This window comes from Emydura macquarii, unplaced genomic scaffold (genome assembly GCF_026122565.2).
Source record: "Emydura macquarii macquarii isolate MOO-44397 ecotype Brisbane River unplaced genomic scaffold, CSIRO-AGI_Emac_v2 contig_561, whole genome shotgun sequence".
Taxonomy (NCBI): Eukaryota; Metazoa; Chordata; order Testudines; family Chelidae; genus Emydura; species Emydura macquarii.
The window spans coordinates 16051887-16072007 of NW_027130698.1; the positions used below are offsets into that span (position 1 = coordinate 16051887).

Genomic DNA, 20121 nt, shown 5'->3' on the forward strand with positions numbered 1-20121 from the left:
CATAAACCATGGTTCTCAGCAATGCTGAAATAAGCTAAAGAGCCCAGTGAAAATGGAACTGAATGTACGTGGTAGAGCCTCAATCTCAGCAAATGTAGCACACTCCTTTTCTGTCTTTGTTTTTTCTTGACCAGCCAAGGAGTGCATATGTGTTTTGTATTAGCAAACTGGCATATAGCTGATGTGCTTTTTAATGGATTTGATGGGAAGCAAAGTATAGTACCTTCAGGGTACTATAACGAATACAACTTTTATATTTAACAAATGCTGCAGGTCAGCAATAAAGGATTTTAGTAAAGTGGCATGCAGAATATGTCCAAAACACCTAACGGTGTCTTTCAGGATGGGAGCTGCAGAACTGTACTAGGAGGATTTTTGAGATTCCTGTTAGTTAAACTATTTAGAGAATAAAGCAGTTTCTAGAAGCGGGACAGTGACTGCATGCCTCCGTTACAGTTCTAGCACCCGACCCCACCCCCAGCATAAAAATAGTGCAGCAAAAAAGAAAACTGATGCTCCAAAATTATGGCCCCAGCCTTGAAATTATTACTTAGGCAAAAGTCCCGTGGGAGCCAATCTATCCTATGTATTTTAGATTGCATGGAATAGAGTGGTACACTGGAGTCCTTTTGTGAAGTGTGTGTTCTGATTCCTTGCACTCGTACGTTAAAATTATTACAATAAATAGGAGTGAGTTTCAGTGAAAAGAATTCTCCCTTCGGGGGCTGGATGGTTAAAGAGAAACGAGTCAATTTTCAAATTGTGGCTCTGAACCGAGCTGTGGTGAGGTGGATATTTGTTGTTAAAGAGTCTAGTGTGGGCATCAGGGGTCACTGCAGAGATTCTGATTTAGGAGACGTTAACAATAAAGGGCCGATCCTGTTGCTGTGACACGCCCTAAACTCCACTGACCTCAGTGGGAGTTGCCCACATATAAAGACTCCAGGAACAGGCCTACATTTTGGCCATCAGGTCTGAAAACATCTGGAATATAATTTATTCCAACATGCACGTCTTTGAAAGAAAGTGGAATTGCTGCTGGTCTGGGTGGATTGATTTAAATCACCAAGTGGAAAACCTTGATTTAAAGAATTGATTTTAATCAACTTTTCCATTTGTACTTCAATTATTTTCCAAAGAAAGGTGCATTCTCATTGGTTGATATAACCATTAAAGCATGTTGATTTACAACTAAATAGAGCCTTTCCACTGGATTTGTTGCACCTTTTTGCTATGTAATAGCAAAAGGGGGTACACTATAACTATATTTGTTAATTTAGGCAATCATGTAGCTTAATATTTTCAGAGTCTTATTAATTGTACATTTTAAGTATGTTAGAAAATGGTGACTGATATATTGCATATTTACTAGATAATTAACTTTTTGCTCATGATTTGGGTCAAGCTGAGGATGGTAACTGGAGTTTAATTAAACACACAAAACAAAATTTACTTTTATTAAACAAAACAAGCTTAAATATTTTGGATACATACAATTTCTATCAAAACATGTTTCACATTTACAACTAAATGATTTTCTAAGCTGATTATTTCAGGTCAGCCTGGGAAAATTTTCAAATATGCCTAATTGAAAGTGACTGGAGCTTCAGTTCTCTTGAAAATGAGACAGTCACCGAAATTACTTAGGCTGACTGATTGTGCCATAGTCATAAAGCTTGACTTCAAAAGTTAAATATTTTCTCCCTGATTCTTTGTTTATACAGAAAAGCAATCTTTAATTCAAAGTTTTTGATAGAGGCTCATGGATTTAGCATGTTTATTTTTTATTAAAACATTTTAAGTGATTATAATAAATGTAGGCCTTGACATATTTTGCATCAGATTTAATTTTAAACAGGTTTATTTTTAAAAAGAAATACTTCTTATAATTTAAATAACAAAATAAAAAACCTGATTTTTAACTTTTAATTTTTTTCTCCCCCCAAATCATCGATTTTTATCCATCCTGCTGGCAATAGTACAGTGTGTAAAAAAGATGAAAATGAAAGAACTGTGTGCGTTTTCTTACAGAAATTTGCCATTTCATCTCTTGTGTTTAAAGTGCTTTGGGAAGTTTTTGTTCTTTTTTTGGTTTTGTTTTTTTTAACTTAAACATATTTTTAAAGGACCTTTTTAAGAACTTAAAACCAGAATTGCTTTCTGTAATGAAGTTTCTTTCCTTTTCAATTTTCATACCTAAAGCTCTTTTGCAAATAGTTTGAAGCATTCAGAATCTTTTGTAATACGTGGCTTTGTTATTCCTATAATAGAACTCTTTGTTCATATTAGGGGTTGAGTTTTAATAAAATAAAAGAAATGGCTGTTAGCACTAATGATAGCTTTGTAATAACAGACATTCTATCCATTAGGAATGTCACATACCATATCAACCAAAGATTTTAAAAATTACTCCACTAATTTTAGGTTGACAGTTGTTTTGAATTATACATGCTTGCAATTTTATAAAAATGAGGGAATATGAGACCCTCTCCCCCCCCTCCCCCCCCCCCCAAACCCGGAAGATCTTTTTTTTGGTTGAAAAAATTAGTAAAGTAGTAAAGGCATCCATTCTCTGTGGTTAAAGTGCAGGAGCATTGTATTTGAGTTTTGCTGCCAAAAAACATAGACCTTCAGAAGGATTTCCTAAATTAATAGATTTCCTTCAGTAAATTAAAATAACTTTTAAAATAACGAGATGGGGAACAGTAGGCAGTTGTAAATACACATCTCCTTGAGAAGTGCTGCCTTATTGCTAATGCCCGAGTTGCATTTCTTATTCTTATTCTTATTTTACAGGGTAATCTGCAGATACATCAGGTTCATGTCGGTCAAGATGGGCAGGTAGGAATTGATTCTTCTCAACTGAGTTTTAGGTAGCGTTGTAGTTCAGTCTTCATAATTATACATTACACTTGGATTGACTTCACATTACCGGAAGGTGTTTTAATGTCCAGAATCTGTGCTAGGTCTTCTGTTTAAATGTGTATGGCATAAACAGAAAAAAATGTTAAGCCAGCAGTTAATATTTTGCCTAATTATGATGAAACAGTTTGCCATTTGACCATCAATATTTCATCACTCATGCAATAATATACTTCATCCATATATTTTATAATTTCTTGCCTTTGACCTCTTCATTGTTGTGCTAAACTAGGCTGATTGTCTTGTGTACAGGATGTTCCTTTTCATGCTTTTGCCGTTGACTGCCAGATGTGGACCACAAGCTAGGCAGACATAAGAACATTTGTTGCTAAAGTTTAAGCAGATACTTTTTTATTGTATGAATGTCTAAAGAGAGAGAGATATTTCACATCTGGTTGTGTTCTTTTTGATAAGATGCTTTATTAGGCACTTATGCATGCGTGGGACAGGATGAAAATGAGTCCCAAGCTGCAGCCATGAGTCTGGGAGTTAGTTTGAATTAACATAATTTCCATATCAGGTGGAAGCGAAATTGCTAACATCTGATCACAGGACATCTTTACCAAGTTATGTTAGGTTAAAATACCCGCAGTAAATAGTACTCCTGTAGGAGATGCTTTCTCTCCAGGCCACTTGAATGAACAACTGTTTTTGTTGAATATTAACAAGCTATGTTAAGATCTATGACCAGGGCTTGAACTTTGTCAAGACACAGGCCACTGGAACTTCGAACCTCTGGAGAACTATTGGAACTCTCAATCTTTGGTCATTCCTGGCCTTTTGCGGTAGAACACGACCTAACCTATTTTTAAAAAATCTCTCTAGAAAATTTTAGTTGTATGGATTTTAAGCAGAAGTGTCTTTTGGTACTATTGTTAGATTACTGAAACAGGATAATATGGAAGTCATGTGTTAAAGCATTCTTTTTGATATTTCATTACTTCCTTTATCCCCTATTGACCCTTCTGCTTGCAACAAAATGCCAAGTAAAGTCTTATTCGAAGAAATAGTGCATATTTCATTAATGATCTGGAGGATGGGGTAGATTGCACCCTCAGCAAGTTTGCAGATGACACTAAGCTAGGGAGAGTGGTAGATACCCTGGAAGGTAGGGTTAGGATACAGAGTGACCTAGACAAATTGGAGGATTGGGCCAAAAGAAATCTGATGAGGTTTAACAAGGACAAGTGCAGAGTCCTCCACTTAGGATGGAAGAATCCCATGCACAGCTACAGACTGGGGACCGATGAGCTAGGCAGCAGTTCTGCAGAAAAGGACCTGGGAGTTACAGTGAACAAGAAGTTGGATATGAGTCAGCAGTGTGCCCTGGTTGCCAAGAAGCCTAATAGCATATTGGGCTGCATTAGTAGGAGCACTGCCAGCAGATGGAGGGAAGTGATTATTCCCCTCTGTTCGGCACTGGTGAGGCTGCATTTGGAGTATTGTGTCCAGTTTTGGGCCCCCCACTACAAAAAGTATGTGGACAAGTTGGAGAGAGTCCAGTGGAGGGCAACAAAAATGTTTAGGGGGCTGGAGCACAAGACTTATGAGGAGAGACTGAGGAAACTAGGCTTGTTTAGTCTACAAAAGAGAAGAATAAGAGGAGATTTGATAGCAGCCTTTAACTACCTGGAAGGGGGTTCTGGGGAGGATGGAGCTAGGCTGTTCTCAGTGGTGGCAGATGACAGAACAAGGAGGAATGGTCTCAAGTTGCAGTGGGGAAGGTCTAGGTTGGATATTAGGAAAAACTTTTTCACTGGGAGGATGGTGAAGCACTGGAATGGGTTACCTAGGGAGGTGGTGGAATCTCCATTTTTAAAGATTTTTAAGCTGCGGCTTGACAAAGCCCTGGCTGGGATGATTTAGCTTAGGTTAGTCCTGCTTTGAGCAGGGGGTTGGACTAGATGACCTCTTGACGTTCCTTCCAACTCTAATATTCTATGATTCTATTTAACCCTGGATCTTTTATTTATCTGTAACACTAAGAAGGTGTACAGATTATTTGCAGTTTTCTGGTATTACAAACCTTGTATTGTTTTTTTTTCTTGAAATGTTTCATACCACATATGGTACAATTTATGGCATAGCTAATGTTCTGATCTCTGCATCTGTAAATAGATCCAACACATGCCAATTAAAATATTTTATTATTAAAACAGTGTCAATTTACAAGCAAAAGGATTTGGATGATCACATTTTGCTGATGGTATCTATGCTGTAGATGGTTAAACGCGCCCACTAGAGGAGCATACATCCTGTGTTGCAGTTTCTCATGCTGGAATAAAAAGTTATGATATAAGTTTCCAGGGCTGAACTATTTTTGAAAGAGTTCATGAAATTTTGTAGATCTAATAAATGATTTCTAATTAGATGCAAACTTAGAAAGGATGAAGAAGAAAAAGTTATATATATTCCCAAATTAGGGTTGTATTACTGAAGAGAAGAGAAATATGGATGAATCAGTCTTGGTCTAATTAACATCAGTAGATCATGTGTACTAGAAGGTTTTTCACTATTACTGGAGTTGAACATCACTGTGTGTTGATGGGAACTGTTTTGGCTCTGCAGAAGTGATTGTGGCTACAACTGGTTGGAAAATTTCTGCCTAAAAGTATTTTCCCCCTGATTTCTTATTTGCTTTAGTTGTGAACCACAAATGATAGTATTGCAGACACCACTGATCCCACTTTTCAAACTTCATTTTCACAGTATGTTACAGGATGCAAAACAAATAGTGTAGTAAGACTTTTAATTGTTTTCTTCACGCATGCTTGTATTTGAATTCACAGGAGTAGCTGCTACACCATGTGAATCAACAGGGAATTCTGTTATAGGCCAGCTTGTACGTGTGTTAAAGCAAGCGCTTTCCTCTAGGCACCAGGAATAGATAACATTTACACTCATGGAAACACTATTTGCTCGTTCCTGTTTTTCTGCAATCTCAGAAATGTGAACAAGTGTGCAATGGCCAGGGTGACACTAGCTCCATTTTTAATGAAATTTATGTGCCCTTGATTTTTGTGCATATTATCATTACTTTATTATTTGGATTGTAGAAGTGCCCCAAGATCTCAGTCAGGGTTGGAGCTCTGTTGTGCCTGGAGAGGAGAATGGCAGCGATGGAAAATGTCCTTATGTAGCACTGTAGATGCATGCTGTACTGTCTAATGGCTGTACCTGCCATTTCCTCAGTCATTTCCCTAAAAGTAGTATATTATCTGAGGGCTTGACTATGTCCACTACAGCTCAACACCAAACAGGAGAAAAAGTATCGTGTGATCTTTACTGCTGGAGCATTTCTCAGAACATTGCCTGCTCTGTTCTCCCAACTGTCCATCACCACTTAGAAAAGTGACTTTATTTCCCCCTTTTTGTTTTTGAGCTTTAAGGCACCTTACCAGGGGAACTGAAGGATGTCAGCAATGGGGGAAGTGAATAATTTGTCACTTTGATGGCTTTCAAGCAGGTACTGAATATTCTTAGCAAACCAAGATTTTATTAGATCTTACCTTTGGCTGCTAGCGATCCCATTGGAGGACTAATCCCAGGCTTCCATATTCTACCTATTAATGTACACCTTATTAGCACAAAGATATGGGCAGGTCTTCAGTGGGCTTCCACGGGTCAGATAGAGTTTTGTACAATAACTTTCCTGATCTAAATTGTCACCCTGATCCTCAGGGAAGGGCTTTTAGCACAAGTAGTCCACAGTACAAAGAATAGAATTGTGTTCGCTCCATATTAACTGAAACAAAACGTAGTTTAAATCTACCATTAAATTTGATCTGTGAAACTTTTCCAAACTGATACCTATGTTTCAAGCCTTGCAGAGGCTGGTAATTACCAGCTCCCTCTGTGTAATGTTGCCATCTGGGGTTTTTTGCTTGTTTGTTTTTTCCTGTTGAAGTTTCTGTCCTAGTAGTTACATTGAATTTAGATCTTGCATTTCTGGCATGGCTGTCCATGGAACCAATGAAATCATACCAGAAAGAACTCTTTACCTACACATGTGTTCTATTAGCTCAAAGTTTCATATTTCAGTGGACATTTAATAAAAATACCAAACTGCAAAAATAATTAGACTTTGTATTAACTAATAGCTTAAGACCTTAGACCAATGGGAGTTTTTTGTACTTGGCAATGATTGTGGATTACCAGAAGTTTCCTCGTTGTCTCTTTCTTTCCTCTGATTCCACCCCCAGCCCTCACTGCATCCCCTTCCTTTTGCTGAGCTTCAGGGTGTTCCAGGTTTCCCAAAGGTATTAGATGTATGCATCCTCCACACGAAATGTGAAGATAAAGGTTATGGTGCTCAGAAACTCATATCCTATGTGTAGAGGGAGGAGAAAGTGTAACATAATCAGCATTTCAATGCATCTTTATTTCACTTTCTAGACTTCTCTCTTTGTACATCCCAACGCTTATTACGTCACCAATTTAGAAAGTATTTAAAAAAACAGCAGATAAATGGTTTTCAGCTAGTGACTTTTAGTTTCCAATCAAAACAAAGAGCTAATGCTATTTTAAAAGTCAAAATTTGATTGAATTTATTCTTAATGAGCAGATAGTTTGCTCTGTCTATAGACTCTTTCATATTGGGAGCATCAATGAGGTTAGTTTGCTTTTTTATCCGAAGACTGTGTGTGTATGTGTGCGCGCCTGCCTGAGTGTGTGTTAGTGACATCTAGAGGAGTTAGGAGAATCCAGAACAAACTGTAAAATCTGTCACAGGTTTAGTAAAGAGAAAACTAACTACTGTAAATTGCTTTTGCATTATTTGTCTATCTAATCTGTCTATTGTGTGTATGTACAATATATACATTGTATATGTATATGCTATTAAATATATAAATAAAATATTTTTCTAACACCCAAAAATGTGCTAGTTACCTCACAGAAATAAGTACAGGCATGGTTCCTGCCAGAGACGCTTACAATCTCAAATCAAAATAACATGCTAAGTGAGGTTTATTAATAGAGAAAGGGAGTGGAGAGACAGTGGTGACATAAAGAACACATCATTTCTCAGTACAGTGTGGCATGGATATGTTGTACTGGTGGCATTAGTTTTTTTCCTGCTCTGTTTTGCCCATCTCATAGGCTTCATGACAGCAGTGAGTTTAAAGAGCGGTTAACTATGGCAAGAGAGGTGGCCCAGCAAGCAGGTTTTTAGAAGAGCATCCCAAGCATAAGAGACAACGTGGAAGGAGGCACAGATTGATTTATGAGAGGAGGAGATGAATCAGCATCCTTCAGCAGGAATAAAACTATGACTGCTTTTGGAGGGGCATGTTCTGTGCCCCCACCGGACCTCGGGGTGGTGGAGCCGTCAGCCATCCTTGTGGCTCCAGGGCCAGAGGAGTTCTGTGCCCCCGCCAATTATTGAGGGCGCCCATGCCCCAGCTTGCCCTCCCTCGTGCATGCCTTTGGAGTCCTTGGTAGAGCAGAGAGGGTGATGGTGAAGGAATGTGAAAGGAGTTCACAGCTGTATGGAGGGGCTGTTTGTAGGGCCTGGCAGGCAAGTTCAAGAAGAGTGTGTGTTTCTATGTAATATGTGTGTGTGATCCTGAACTGTGAAGTTTGTGTCTAAACATCCCCAGAATATGGACATGCATCTGGTATCCAGCTCAGATTATCTCTAACACACACTGTGTATAGTATCTCAGTGTGCAATACTACACAGATGACCGTATGTTAAAATGATACATAGAGATACATGACCTCACAACCATCTCTGGAACATCCCATGTGTTTCTGTACTATCTGCTTGTTATGGTCTGCTGTGAAGCACAATCTGAACATCTTTATTAGGGAAATGTTGGAGGAAGAGAAGCAGGGGCCCCAAATGTTGAAAAAGATATCTAATTTATCTGCCAGCTGATAGATAGTATACTCCAATGGCTATTTCTGATTTCTGATTATCTTTCTTATCTTCTTTCTGATTATCTTAAACCAAAAAGCAAATTTGCTTGTTTATAAAGGAAACTAGAAACCCAGCTGTCTGTGGGAAAATTTTAAACCAGTTCTGGTAAGATCTACTTTCTGTGTGTCCTTTTCCCTCAGTGCTAATTACCCGGCCGGGTATCTCTCTCAATACGAAGTAATGGCACCATATAACTGATTCTTATCTCATTAAAATGCAATGTAACCTGTAACTCCAAGAACAACTTTTTAATAATGAAACAATTGATACTGATTTTAATTCTACTTTTGCTGAATTTTAGGATATAGAACAAGTTTAATATAACCAGTGAAAATATTGGAAATAATTTTTTCCTGTTGGAAAAACATCATAATAGAACAATAAATAAAATCTTTTTTTAAGAACTATTTTGCCAGGATTATTTTGCCAGTTAGATTTTTCTTCGGGGCTATGAAAGATCATTATCAGGCAAAATGCCTGATTTATATTGATTATATACAATATATTGCATCAATGAGCAAAATGTTTGCATTGCGTTTGTATGCAGCACCTCATTACCCTGGTAGGCTAGCACTATATAAATTGGAATAACATGTGTATATTGTTTCCAGAGTACTCATTTTAATTCTTCATTTTGATACTGTAGAGCAGATACTGCTAACATGTATTAAATAAGGCCAGTATGAACATTTAATTGGGCCTTGTCTTGAACAGCTGAAAGAACATGTATGCTGGAAGTATTGTTTTGTTTCAGATACTGGGAATCAGTGTTGAAATCCCTACTTCAAGTCCATTCTGCTCTTCCTCTATGCCTCACTTCTGAGCAGCAGATGGCAGTGCTATTAAGATCATTGTCAGACACACATTTCCTTAGCAAAAGGTTGAAGAAAGTGGGTGGAATTTTGAATTGCAGGCACTATGCTGCTCTGATATCCCCCTTGTGAACTGTCATACCATGGGACACAGAGACATTCATAGTGTGGGGCTGGTTTTTTTTTGCATATGCCACTGACAGAGGGAGGGATATATATGTGTGTGTGTGTGTGTCTGTCCCTCAATTTCCCTGCCAGCTGTGTAGTATATTGAAAAAGCTGTTTTCCTGTTTCAGTACATCTGCTTTGAATAATCTACATAGAAAAACAAACAGGATTGTTAGAACAAAAAGAACAAAATGAAAAACCCAATGTTGTACAGCTGGAAATTAGAAGCTGTTAGCCTGGTTTTGCAAAAATATAATTATTCGTAACTGGCAATTTTTTGAGAATTGATTGTACTAAGGTCTTGCAGATCTGCTTTTTTCTTCAGAAATGAAGGTAGTGAGCAAAGCTCTTTTACTTATTTGTGCTTTATACACATTTGAAACAAAAGTGTTAATTATTGCAAAAGAAAAATAAGGTTGCTTGAAGTCCTTGAATGTGATCATTTTAATTGTGCAGTGGGTTTTTTTGTTTTCTTTTTGTTTTTGCTTGAAGACTGTCCCTGGTGTGTGTGTGTATTTATTGACATTAGTCCACACAGTAGAACAGCTGTACCCCACTTTCAGGCTCAGCTCTTTCAGGTCCTGTTTACCATCAGCATTCACTAAACTGGTAACATTTGAAAGCTTAGCCTAGGCAGTATAGTGGGGCATTACTTAGCTGCAGTGATTAAATTTGGCAGATATAGCAAATTAAGATTGGAAAATGAATTTAAAATCAGTTTGATAGGAAGGTTTTTAGAATATTTTTCCATCTTTTTTAAATGTGCTGTATATTGTAGGATAAGTACTTCTGGAAAAAATTAGTATGGCACTACATTAAGGACAATAGAATCTTTTTTATAGTAAGAAATGGGTAATAAATATCATAGAAATAACAAATAACATCTTTAAATTCTGCATTTAAAAGTTGTAGAATGCAAACTTTAAATATTTAGGAAAAAAGAAGGTTTCTGGAAGTCTGTTTTCAACATTAAAGTGGAATGATATCAATCACTAAGTATACAAATATTTTTTCCACAGTTAGTAAATGTTGGTGAGGTAGGCAGCTAAAATTTGCACACTTGCACCAGTTTGTAAAAGTTATGCACGTCTTTTGTAACGGCAGAGAAAGCACTGTGAAACAATGTCCTACAGTATAACAACTGTTTTGGGGTCATAGTCCTAGGTTCTGTATAATGCTCTTTGTTATTCAGTTGAGCAAATTCTGATTTGCCATGTAAAATGTCAACTACAAGTTATTAAATTTGATTACTACACAGCAAACTTATTTGTGCCTCAATAGAGTGGAAATTGTATTATATACCATGATGGCAATCAGCAACAAAATAAAAAGATGAATAAAGTGTGAAAAAAATAAGAGGGGATCTAGTACTGAAGAGGTATTAACTGAGACAGATGGTACAGTATACACTCAAAGTATACACATAGAAGATACAAGTGAATGCTTCTGATTTTTTAAATATAATGTTTGGCTGTGTTTCAGCTCATCTTTTTTATTAGCATTGTCAGGATGCAACTGGCTTCTACCATGATTGTGTAGACAGGACCACACGTAACCATGTGTAACCAAGTTAGACAATCCTTCTGCCTTCCAAGTGTCTTTGAGAGAACATCCCAATGTGTATTAACAACTAGATTACAGAAAAATGTTTCAGCTCTAATTATACCTCCATAACAGTTAACTATAGTAAACTTTAAAGGTGAGCTGGTACACATGCAACTTTGCCAGTGGTTATTGCAAGTCTGGGTTTCTTTGGGAAGAGACATCATTCCCAGATCATTGCTTCTGTTTCTAGTTTCACTGTTTGAAGTCTGCTAATCTGTAAAATATTTTCCTTGTTTTTCTCCTGTCACTTAGAGAATGCAAAACTTTCTGAAATTCTTGCCAGACCAATTCTTTATACTCTGTTTCTTTAAAGGGTTTTTTTTTCCCTTTTTACTTCAAGAAGGAATTTTGTCTTTGAATATTTAATTTTGGTAACAGTTCCACCCCATTAACTTGACCGCACCTAATAATTTCAGTCACTATTTTTTACTGCTTATGAATGTTTTAAAGATGTTTGGACATATTTTGAAACCCAACACTGAGACCTAGTAATATTCATAACCAGTTTACAAAGGAGGACACTAAATCAGTATTAGTTATAGGGGTTTTTTTTCTGCTCACTAGTTCTCTTCGCTCTGCACTATCCTCCTGTTCTTTCTTCTCATTGCTATGAAGGAGTTAAAGGGCTCCTCCTTCATTATACCACATAGTCAGTAAGGTCAGACTCTGCAGAACTTGATCACACTGTAACATTGTTTAGCACAGTGGCTGTCAACCAGGGGTCTACCAGGCGATACATCAACTCATCTAGATATTTGCCTAGTTTTACAACAGGCTACATAAAAAGCACTAGCGAAGTCAGTACAAACTAAAATTTCATACAGACAATGACTTGATTTACTGCTCTATATACTATACACTAAGATGTAAGTACAATATTTATATTCCAATCAATTACTTTTATTAAAAATGAGAAAGTAAACAATTTTTCTGTAATCGCGTGCAGTGACTCTTTTGTATTTTTATGTCTGATTTTGTAAGCCAGTAGTTTTTAAGTGAGGTGAAACTTGGGATACACGAGACAAATTAGACTCCTGAAAGCCGTACAGTAATCTGGAAAGGTTGAGAACCACTGGTTTAGCAGCACCAGACTGTCTGCACTTAACTTCTTGCAGAGAGAGGTACTGGTTTATCACCTTATTTCACAGAAAAGGTCATCCACAGATGCAGAGCAGGACAAGAATCACAGCTGCCTGCTCCCAATAATTTGGCTAACTGCCACAAGTAGTAGTCATGGAAGCACTGATGGCAATCATGTCCACTGCTTTTCATTCTGACTCTTTGCTGTTCATCAACAAATATTCCCGTTCCTCCTCCAGGAATCTTGAAGTGTGAATGGCAGTGCCTTGACATGGCCCAGGGCCTTCTTCAGATCGGACTTACAGGGTCATCATAAGCGACGGTTCCTCCACTTCCAGAGTCCTCAGCTGTGAGTCCCACAAAACTCAGCTCTCTTCAGATGTTATCCAGCTTCTGTTTGAAGCTCTTCAGAGAGCTGGTGAGACAAGGTGGGCGAACGTGTTGCCAGTGTGCAGATAACGCCCAGCTCTCCTCCTTTACTTCAAACATAAGCAGCGCCATTTACCATTGATGCTTAGCGATAATCAGCCAGCTAAGGCTGAGCCTTAAGCAAGGCAAAGGTCATGCTAGTAGAAAGAAGGAAGGGCTTAGAGGAATTTGCCTCCTTTATGGTATGCCCCATTATCGAGGGAATTTTCTCACTTGTTTGTCCACAGCCTTGGCATCCTTTGGACTTCTCAGTGCAATTGGATGCCTGCATAGCCATGGCAGCAAAAAATAACCACTTCCATCTGTCATTGGCTAAAAGATTATGCTCCATCCTGTCAGACTCAGACCTGACCACCATGATCTCCAGACTTGATTATTGCAACTCATTATATCTAAGAATGGAGCAATGAGCCCTGGAATCTCCAACTGATGCAAAATACAACAGGCCCTCTTCTTAGCAGTGTAGGCTGTTGTGAATACATCACCCTAGTGCCCTTCTCTGCACTGGCTCCCCATTGATGACAGAGTCCAGTACAAGGTATTTGCCAAGATAGTCAAAGCCATCCAAGAGATTAAACCTAACTACCTGACAGATCACCTCTGCCTCCATGGAATCACAAAGGAGACAGAACATCTGCTGGAGCTGGACCTAGACTGGAACTCACTCTCACAAGAGATAAGCAGAACCACAGGCCTCACTGTCCCTGGAAAAAAAGTACAAAGCTCACCTCTGTAGTTTACGATATCTTTTAATATGGTCTTATCTTCCTTCATTTTGATTTGTGTGCGAGTGTTCAGTTCCTCTCATATCATTCCCTCCCATAAATAGATAGATGTTCTCCTGTGAGACTGTGCCACAGAGAACTTCTTCAGCAGTTCCCAGCTACTGATAATAGAAATGTGAACCAGAGCAGCAGTGCTTCAAGAGTAAGCAGAGAGAACAGAATGCAGCTGTGTGGTGATGGCAAAAACATTCTGTGGGTATTTGAAGCTATCTGACAAGTTGCCTTCATGTAACCTATTTATTCTTCCAACGCTTGCACCTTCTGTGATGCAGTAAGTTTCTTGATAATTAATACAGTAATTCTGAGTGGTTATCCTGCCATAGAATGATCAGCTTCACTAAATTATAGGTAAGCATTATTTCATTTCTTTAAATCACTGTTTCCTGAGAAAGCTTACTGAATAGTGATGGAACAGAAGATGGGCATCAGAGTTGGGATTAATTTAGTTTAAATTTGTGTTTTTCCCCTTTTTCATGGTGTGCATAGAACAGCCATTTTATGATGCCTTTTCTCGTGATTTTTTTTATCCTTGCAGAGCCATGTGGTGCAATGAGCTCTAACCATGACTTTTCTTATTAATGTATACACTCGTGCCCACGTCATGCAACCGAATAAGTGTGTGAGGTTTTATCTTTTAATACAGTGGTTTTTAACCTGTGGTCCATGGACCCCTGGGGGTCTGTAGACTATGCCTAAGATTTCTAAGTGGGTCCACACCTGCATTTGAAATTTTTTATGCGTTCACAAATGAAAAAGGTTGAAAGCCCCTACTTTAATAGGATAAAGTTTGGAAACAGTATTTTCTAGTTCCGAGTAGCTAATGTTATTAGACACATGGTTCCAGTTAGATCTCATTTTGGGAGGAAAAAGAGAAAAACATGGATGGAAAAAAGTGGTGCTCAGATAAGTTACTTATATCAAAAATAGAACTGGCTTTTTGAGATAAACTAAGATGAATGAATGGTTTTGGTGTATCTAAGGTTTGGCTTAAAGATATTTTTATGCTTTGGGTTAGCTAATATGTGTGTTGTTTAATCTTTATTATAGTATTTTACAGTTCAGCAGGTATTCAGAGATGCTAACTTAGCCATACAGTAGGCAAATGTACTGTATATCTGTCTTCCCTAGTACCCTAGGGATAGTGTTCCACATATGAGCACAACACTGCTCCAGGAGGTATAAAGCCACTTTGTTTTACAATTTGAAATGTGCATGAGATAAATTCTAACTTTAAATAAGACTGTAATTTCAGAAATAGGGGCCTGGTCTTCAAGGTGCTGAGCGAGTGTTGTGGTTTCTCTCTCTCTCTCTCTCTCTCTCTCCTCCCCCCCCCCCCATTACTACCATATTTTTCATTTAAAATCCCTCCAGTTCCCTCTACTTTCATCTACAAATGTAATTTAGCAAGTGGAAAAAAGCGTCTTGCAGTAACTATAAATTGAGTTTACCTACTAAGAAGATATGAATCAAATGTTACATAACCTGAGGGAAAAAAAGCATGTTGTTGGTCATAAGAATTTTGGTGTGGGCAAGTTAAATATAGGGGCATAAGGGGGCAAGTGATTTTAATCAAGAGAGCTTCTTGAAAATGTCCTAGCAGTCTTGTGTATTTGTCATCAACCATTTTTGGACCTTGATTAATATTAAAATTAAGATCCTAATCCTGGACTGGGACCAGCTGTTATTATAGACTCATGACTTTAAGGTCAGAAGGGACCAATATGATCATCTAGTCTGACCTTCTGCACAATGCAGGCCACAGAACCTCACCCACCTGCTCCTGTAATAGACCCCTAACTTATGTCTGTGTTACTGAAGTCCTCAAATAATGGTTTAAAGACTTCAAGGTATAGAGAATCCACCAAAGAATCCATGAGCAAGTGATCCGTGCCCCATGCTGCAGAGGAAGGTGAAAAACCCTCAGGGTCTCTGCCAATTTGCCCTGGGGGAAAGTTCCATCCTAACCCCAAATATGGCAATCAGCTAAACCCTGAGCATGTGGGCAAGACTCACCAGCCAGACACTCAGAAAGAATTCTCTGTAGTAACTCAAAACCCACCCATCTAACATCCCTTCACAGGCCATTGGGCATATTTACCACTAGTAGTCAAAGATCAGTTAATTGCTAGATTAGGCTGTCCCATCGTACCATCCCTTCCATAAATTTATCAAGCTCAGTCTTGAAGCCAGCAAGGTTTCTTGCCCCCACTGCTCCCCTTGGAAGGCTGTTCCAGAAAGTCACTCCTCTGATGGTTAGAAACCTGCGTCTAATTTCAAGTGTAAACTTCCTGATGGCCAGTTTATATCCATTAGTTCTTGTGTCCACATTGGCACTGAACTTAAATAGTTCCTCTCCCTCCCTGGTATTTATCCCTCTGATGTATTTATAGAACGCAATCATATCTCTCCTGAGCCTTCTTTTGGTCGGGCTAAACAAGCCAAGCTCTTTGAGTCTTCTCTCATAAGACAGGTTTTCCATTCCTTGGATCATCCTCGTATCTCTTCTCTTCACCTGCCAGTTTGAATTCCTCTTTCTTAAACTTGGGAGACCAGAACTTCACACAGTATTCCAGATCAGGTCTCACCAGCACCTTGCATAACAATATTCACACCTCCTATCCTACTGGAAATACCTCGTCTGATGCATCCTAGGACAGCATTACCTTTTTTCATGGCCACGTCACATTGGCAACTCATAGTTGTCCTGTGATCAACCAATAAGCCCAGGTCCTTCTCCTCCTCTGTCACTTCCAACTGATGCGTCCTCAGTTTATAGCAAAAAAATTTGTTCTTCAAGTACTTGCTTATATCCATTCCCAATTTAGGTGCATGTGCACGCCACATGCACCCGTGCCAGAAAAATTTTTCCCTTAATGGTACCTGCGTGAGCCAGCTCTAGCGCCCGCATACAGGTGCCGCCGGCTCCCCCTCCCTCTCAGTTCCTTCTTGCTGCCAGTGACGGTGCTGGAACATCTCTTGCCTTTGCAAGTTCTCTCGATAAAACCTAGTGGTTTATTCTCTGTTCTAGTGTACATTGTTTGTTTGTTTGTTAGAGTTAGTTCCATTTAGTTAGTTGTTAGAGTCCCAGGGTTGGGGCATGCCCCATTCCCCGGGATTTAAACCCTGCGCTTTGTGTAAAAAGCCTATGCCATGGAGCGACCCGCATCAAAGTTGTTTAAAGTGTTTGAGTGAAGTGCACATTAGTGAGAAGTGTAAAATATGCAAAAGTTTTCGCCCACGGACTAAGAAAGACTGAGATATTAGTCTCCGGGCTATCCTGATGGAGTCGGCACTCAGACTGGTGTCGGAGCCCGGCAGATCGGACTTGGCACAGAGCATAACGGCCTCAGCGTGCAGTGTACCTCTGGTGCCATTTTCCTCCTCTTGACACTGGCCACCAAAAGAAAAAGAGGCCGAAGAAGACTCATGCGGAACGTGGGCACTCCCCCATGGAGAAAACCAAAGGAGATCAGGCGAGACCCATGTTGGGCTGCCACTCCTCCCCGCCACAGAAGGCTCCCTCGCTGCTGTGAGCGTTGACCCCAGCACCGGGTCCTCCTCCGACTCCTGGTAGCGGTAGAGGCCCTCACTGCTTAGTGGTGCCGTTGACACCGGAGGCCTTCCAGGTCATGAAAGACCTCCTGGCGGTGCCTGTGCCACTGATGCCAAGGGACGGCAGGCCACCGCACTGTGATTTGGTACTGGCACTGGAGGTTAATGTGTTGAGGGGACAGATCGGCTCAACAGTCCCCGTCTTCAAGACACCGTTTGCCGGTGTGTAGGTGCTCCCCAGAGTAAAGACCACACTCTCCAGGTCAGGATAGTGCTGGACCAAGTTCCTGCCTTCTATCTCTTGAGACCCAGCATCAGACTGAACACTGAAGGTTGCCCGATCCGCAACATGTTTCTCCGGCACTGGGACCCTGCTCGCCTAGCCCTTATAGGAAGCTAAAAGATAAGAGCCGGTCCTGTCACACACCCAGCCTTTTTGCCTAAGGTAGACTCTCACTTCCACCTTAACCTATTTTCTTACCTGTCTTTTATCCCAAGCTTCACACCTCCAGTGAACAGAGGTGTTTGCATTCTAATCAATGTGCGACGGGCCCTGGGGTTTTACATCAACAAGAACTAAACTTTTTTGCTGGTCAACACAGCTCTTCGTGACGGTTGCTGACCAAATGAAGGGGCTACCGGTTTCTTCTCAGCATCTCTTGAAGTGGATTACGGCCTGTATACGGACCTGCTATGAGCAGGCGGGAGTCGCACCTCCGGTGGCCCTGACAGCCCACTCAACAAGAGTGCAGGCATAATCTTTGGCCTTCCAAGCGCACATCCCTATATTGGACATCTGCAGGGCAACTCCTAGTTGTTGGTGCATACCTTCACGTCCCACTATGCCTTGACGCAGCAAGCTCAAGACGATGCTGGCTTTGGTAGAGTGGTGCTTCAAACATGTCCATGAACTCCTGCCCGCCTCCAGAGACACTGCTGGTGCATCACCTAAGTTGGGAATGGACATGAGCCAAGCACTTGAAGAAGAAAGAACGGTTACTTACCTTGTAACTGTTGTCCTTCAAGATGTGTTGCTCCTGTCCATTCCACACCTGCCCTCCTTCCCCTCAGTCAGAGTTCCAGCAAGAAGGAACTGAGAGGGAGGGGGTGCACACACGCACCTCAGTTGGGAATGGACATGAGTAGCACATCTCGAAGAACAACAATTACAGATAAGTAACCATTCTTTATTAGTTCCTAAATGCATGACCTTGCGCTTTCCACTATTAAATTTCATCCTATTTCTATTACTCCAGTTTACAAGGTCATCCAGATCTTCTTGTGTGATATCCCTGTCCTTCTCTGTGTTAGCAATACCTCCCAACTTTGTGTCATCCGCAAACTTTATTAGCACACACTCACTTTTTGTGCCAAGGTCAGTAATAAAAAGGTTAAATAAGATTAGTCCAAGACCGATCCCTGAGGAACTCCACTAGTAACCTCCCTCCAGCCAGCCAGTTCACTTTTCAGTATGACCCATTGTAGTCTCCCCTTTAACCAGTTCCTTATCCACCTTTCAGTTTTCATACTAATCCCCGTGTTTTCCAATTTAATTAATAATTCCCCATGTGGAACTGTATTAGATGCCTTACTGAAATCTAGTTAAATTAGTTAATATAAATTATTATTTATTTATTTGTATTGTGATAGCACTTAGGGGCCCCAGTCATGAATTGGGGTTATGGGTTATACAGACTCATAACCAAATTGCTTACAATCTAAGTTTAGGAGCCCTGAAGAGCTAACAGTCTAAGTTAGATTTGTGATTCTCAATCTTTTCCATACGTTGTCGACACGTTACAACAGAAAACAATTTAATGACCCCTCCCTCCCTGAAAGACTGTTCATGACCCCCATTACTTCCAGATTGAGAAATCATGTGTTAATGCATATTTGCACCCATGCGATGGTCTATTCAATTCAGTTGTACACTGCACAGGCACAAGAGGTCATGCTAATAGATCACATAGCAGGATCAGGGCCAAAATCAGCTGTTTGTGCTAGCACATGGTTTTCTCAGTTCTATTGTAGAATTGTAATGAGCTATTTACCCAGATAGATCTAGTGGTCTATGGCAAAAGTCAATGCTGCTGTGGGTGCCCCGTACTTCTCAGGATGAGCCACTTGGTACAGAATAGTATACATAGTTAGAAATAACTATCTCCTAGATATAACAAACAGGAATGGAAATATATTGAGCTGTCTTGCAATCTGTACCTCGGGCAATGATTTTAAAAAGTGTTATAAATGGAAACTAGATCCAGAAAAATTGCAAATGCTAATCACAGTTTTCTAGGTACTAGCCAGTAGTTGAAAAATTTGCTGTTTTTATACCACAAGCATTCTCTGTCCGTTTCACATCCTTCCTTTGAAATCTACTTGAGCAATTTTGCGCTTCTTTTTCCAATTATCAATAATCAGCATACTTCAGCTGTTGTCCAGTGTCTTGTCTTGTGGTTTTTTGGCTTTTCTAATTTAGGGCCCAATCCTGCAAATCCTTTGCTTAAGTGAGTAGCTTCACTTAAGGCAAAACAAGAAGAAAATCTTAAAGTTAGTTATAGATGTTGCTCCATATGCTATAACATAATTATGGAGTTGTTTTGTCACTTATCCATATTTTTAAGAAAACAGTTTCAAACTAATAGTAGAGGATTTGAATTTGGCCCCGCTTTCATGCTTCATGTAAGAGTGACGCAGGTAAAGATTTGTTTTGGGAGCAGACAGTAAATTCCAGTGTGTAGTTGGCTGCATTCATATAATATAACATCTGTATTTCAAACTTTAAATTTACTCCTAACACGTCCCATAAATTTTAGACATTATGTTACACGATTATATTTGTCCT

The 20121-nt window shown here is 39.6% G+C and overlaps 1 protein-coding gene across 3 annotated transcripts in view; it reads left to right on the forward strand.

The window, feature by feature from the left end:
• Window positions 1-20121, forward strand: part of BANP (BTG3 associated nuclear protein) — a 212774-nt gene that overhangs the window by 125377 nt on the left and 67276 nt on the right. For all 3 annotated transcript variants that reach the window (XR_010918296.1, XM_067539973.1, XM_067539974.1), the window contains one exon: window positions 2797-2841. Coding sequence is in view for 2 of the 3 variants with exons in the window: in XM_067539973.1 (XP_067396074.1) it covers window positions 2797-2841 (45 nt within the window). In the remaining variant the exon portion in view is untranslated. The remainder of the gene's footprint in view (window positions 1-2796; window positions 2842-20121) is intronic.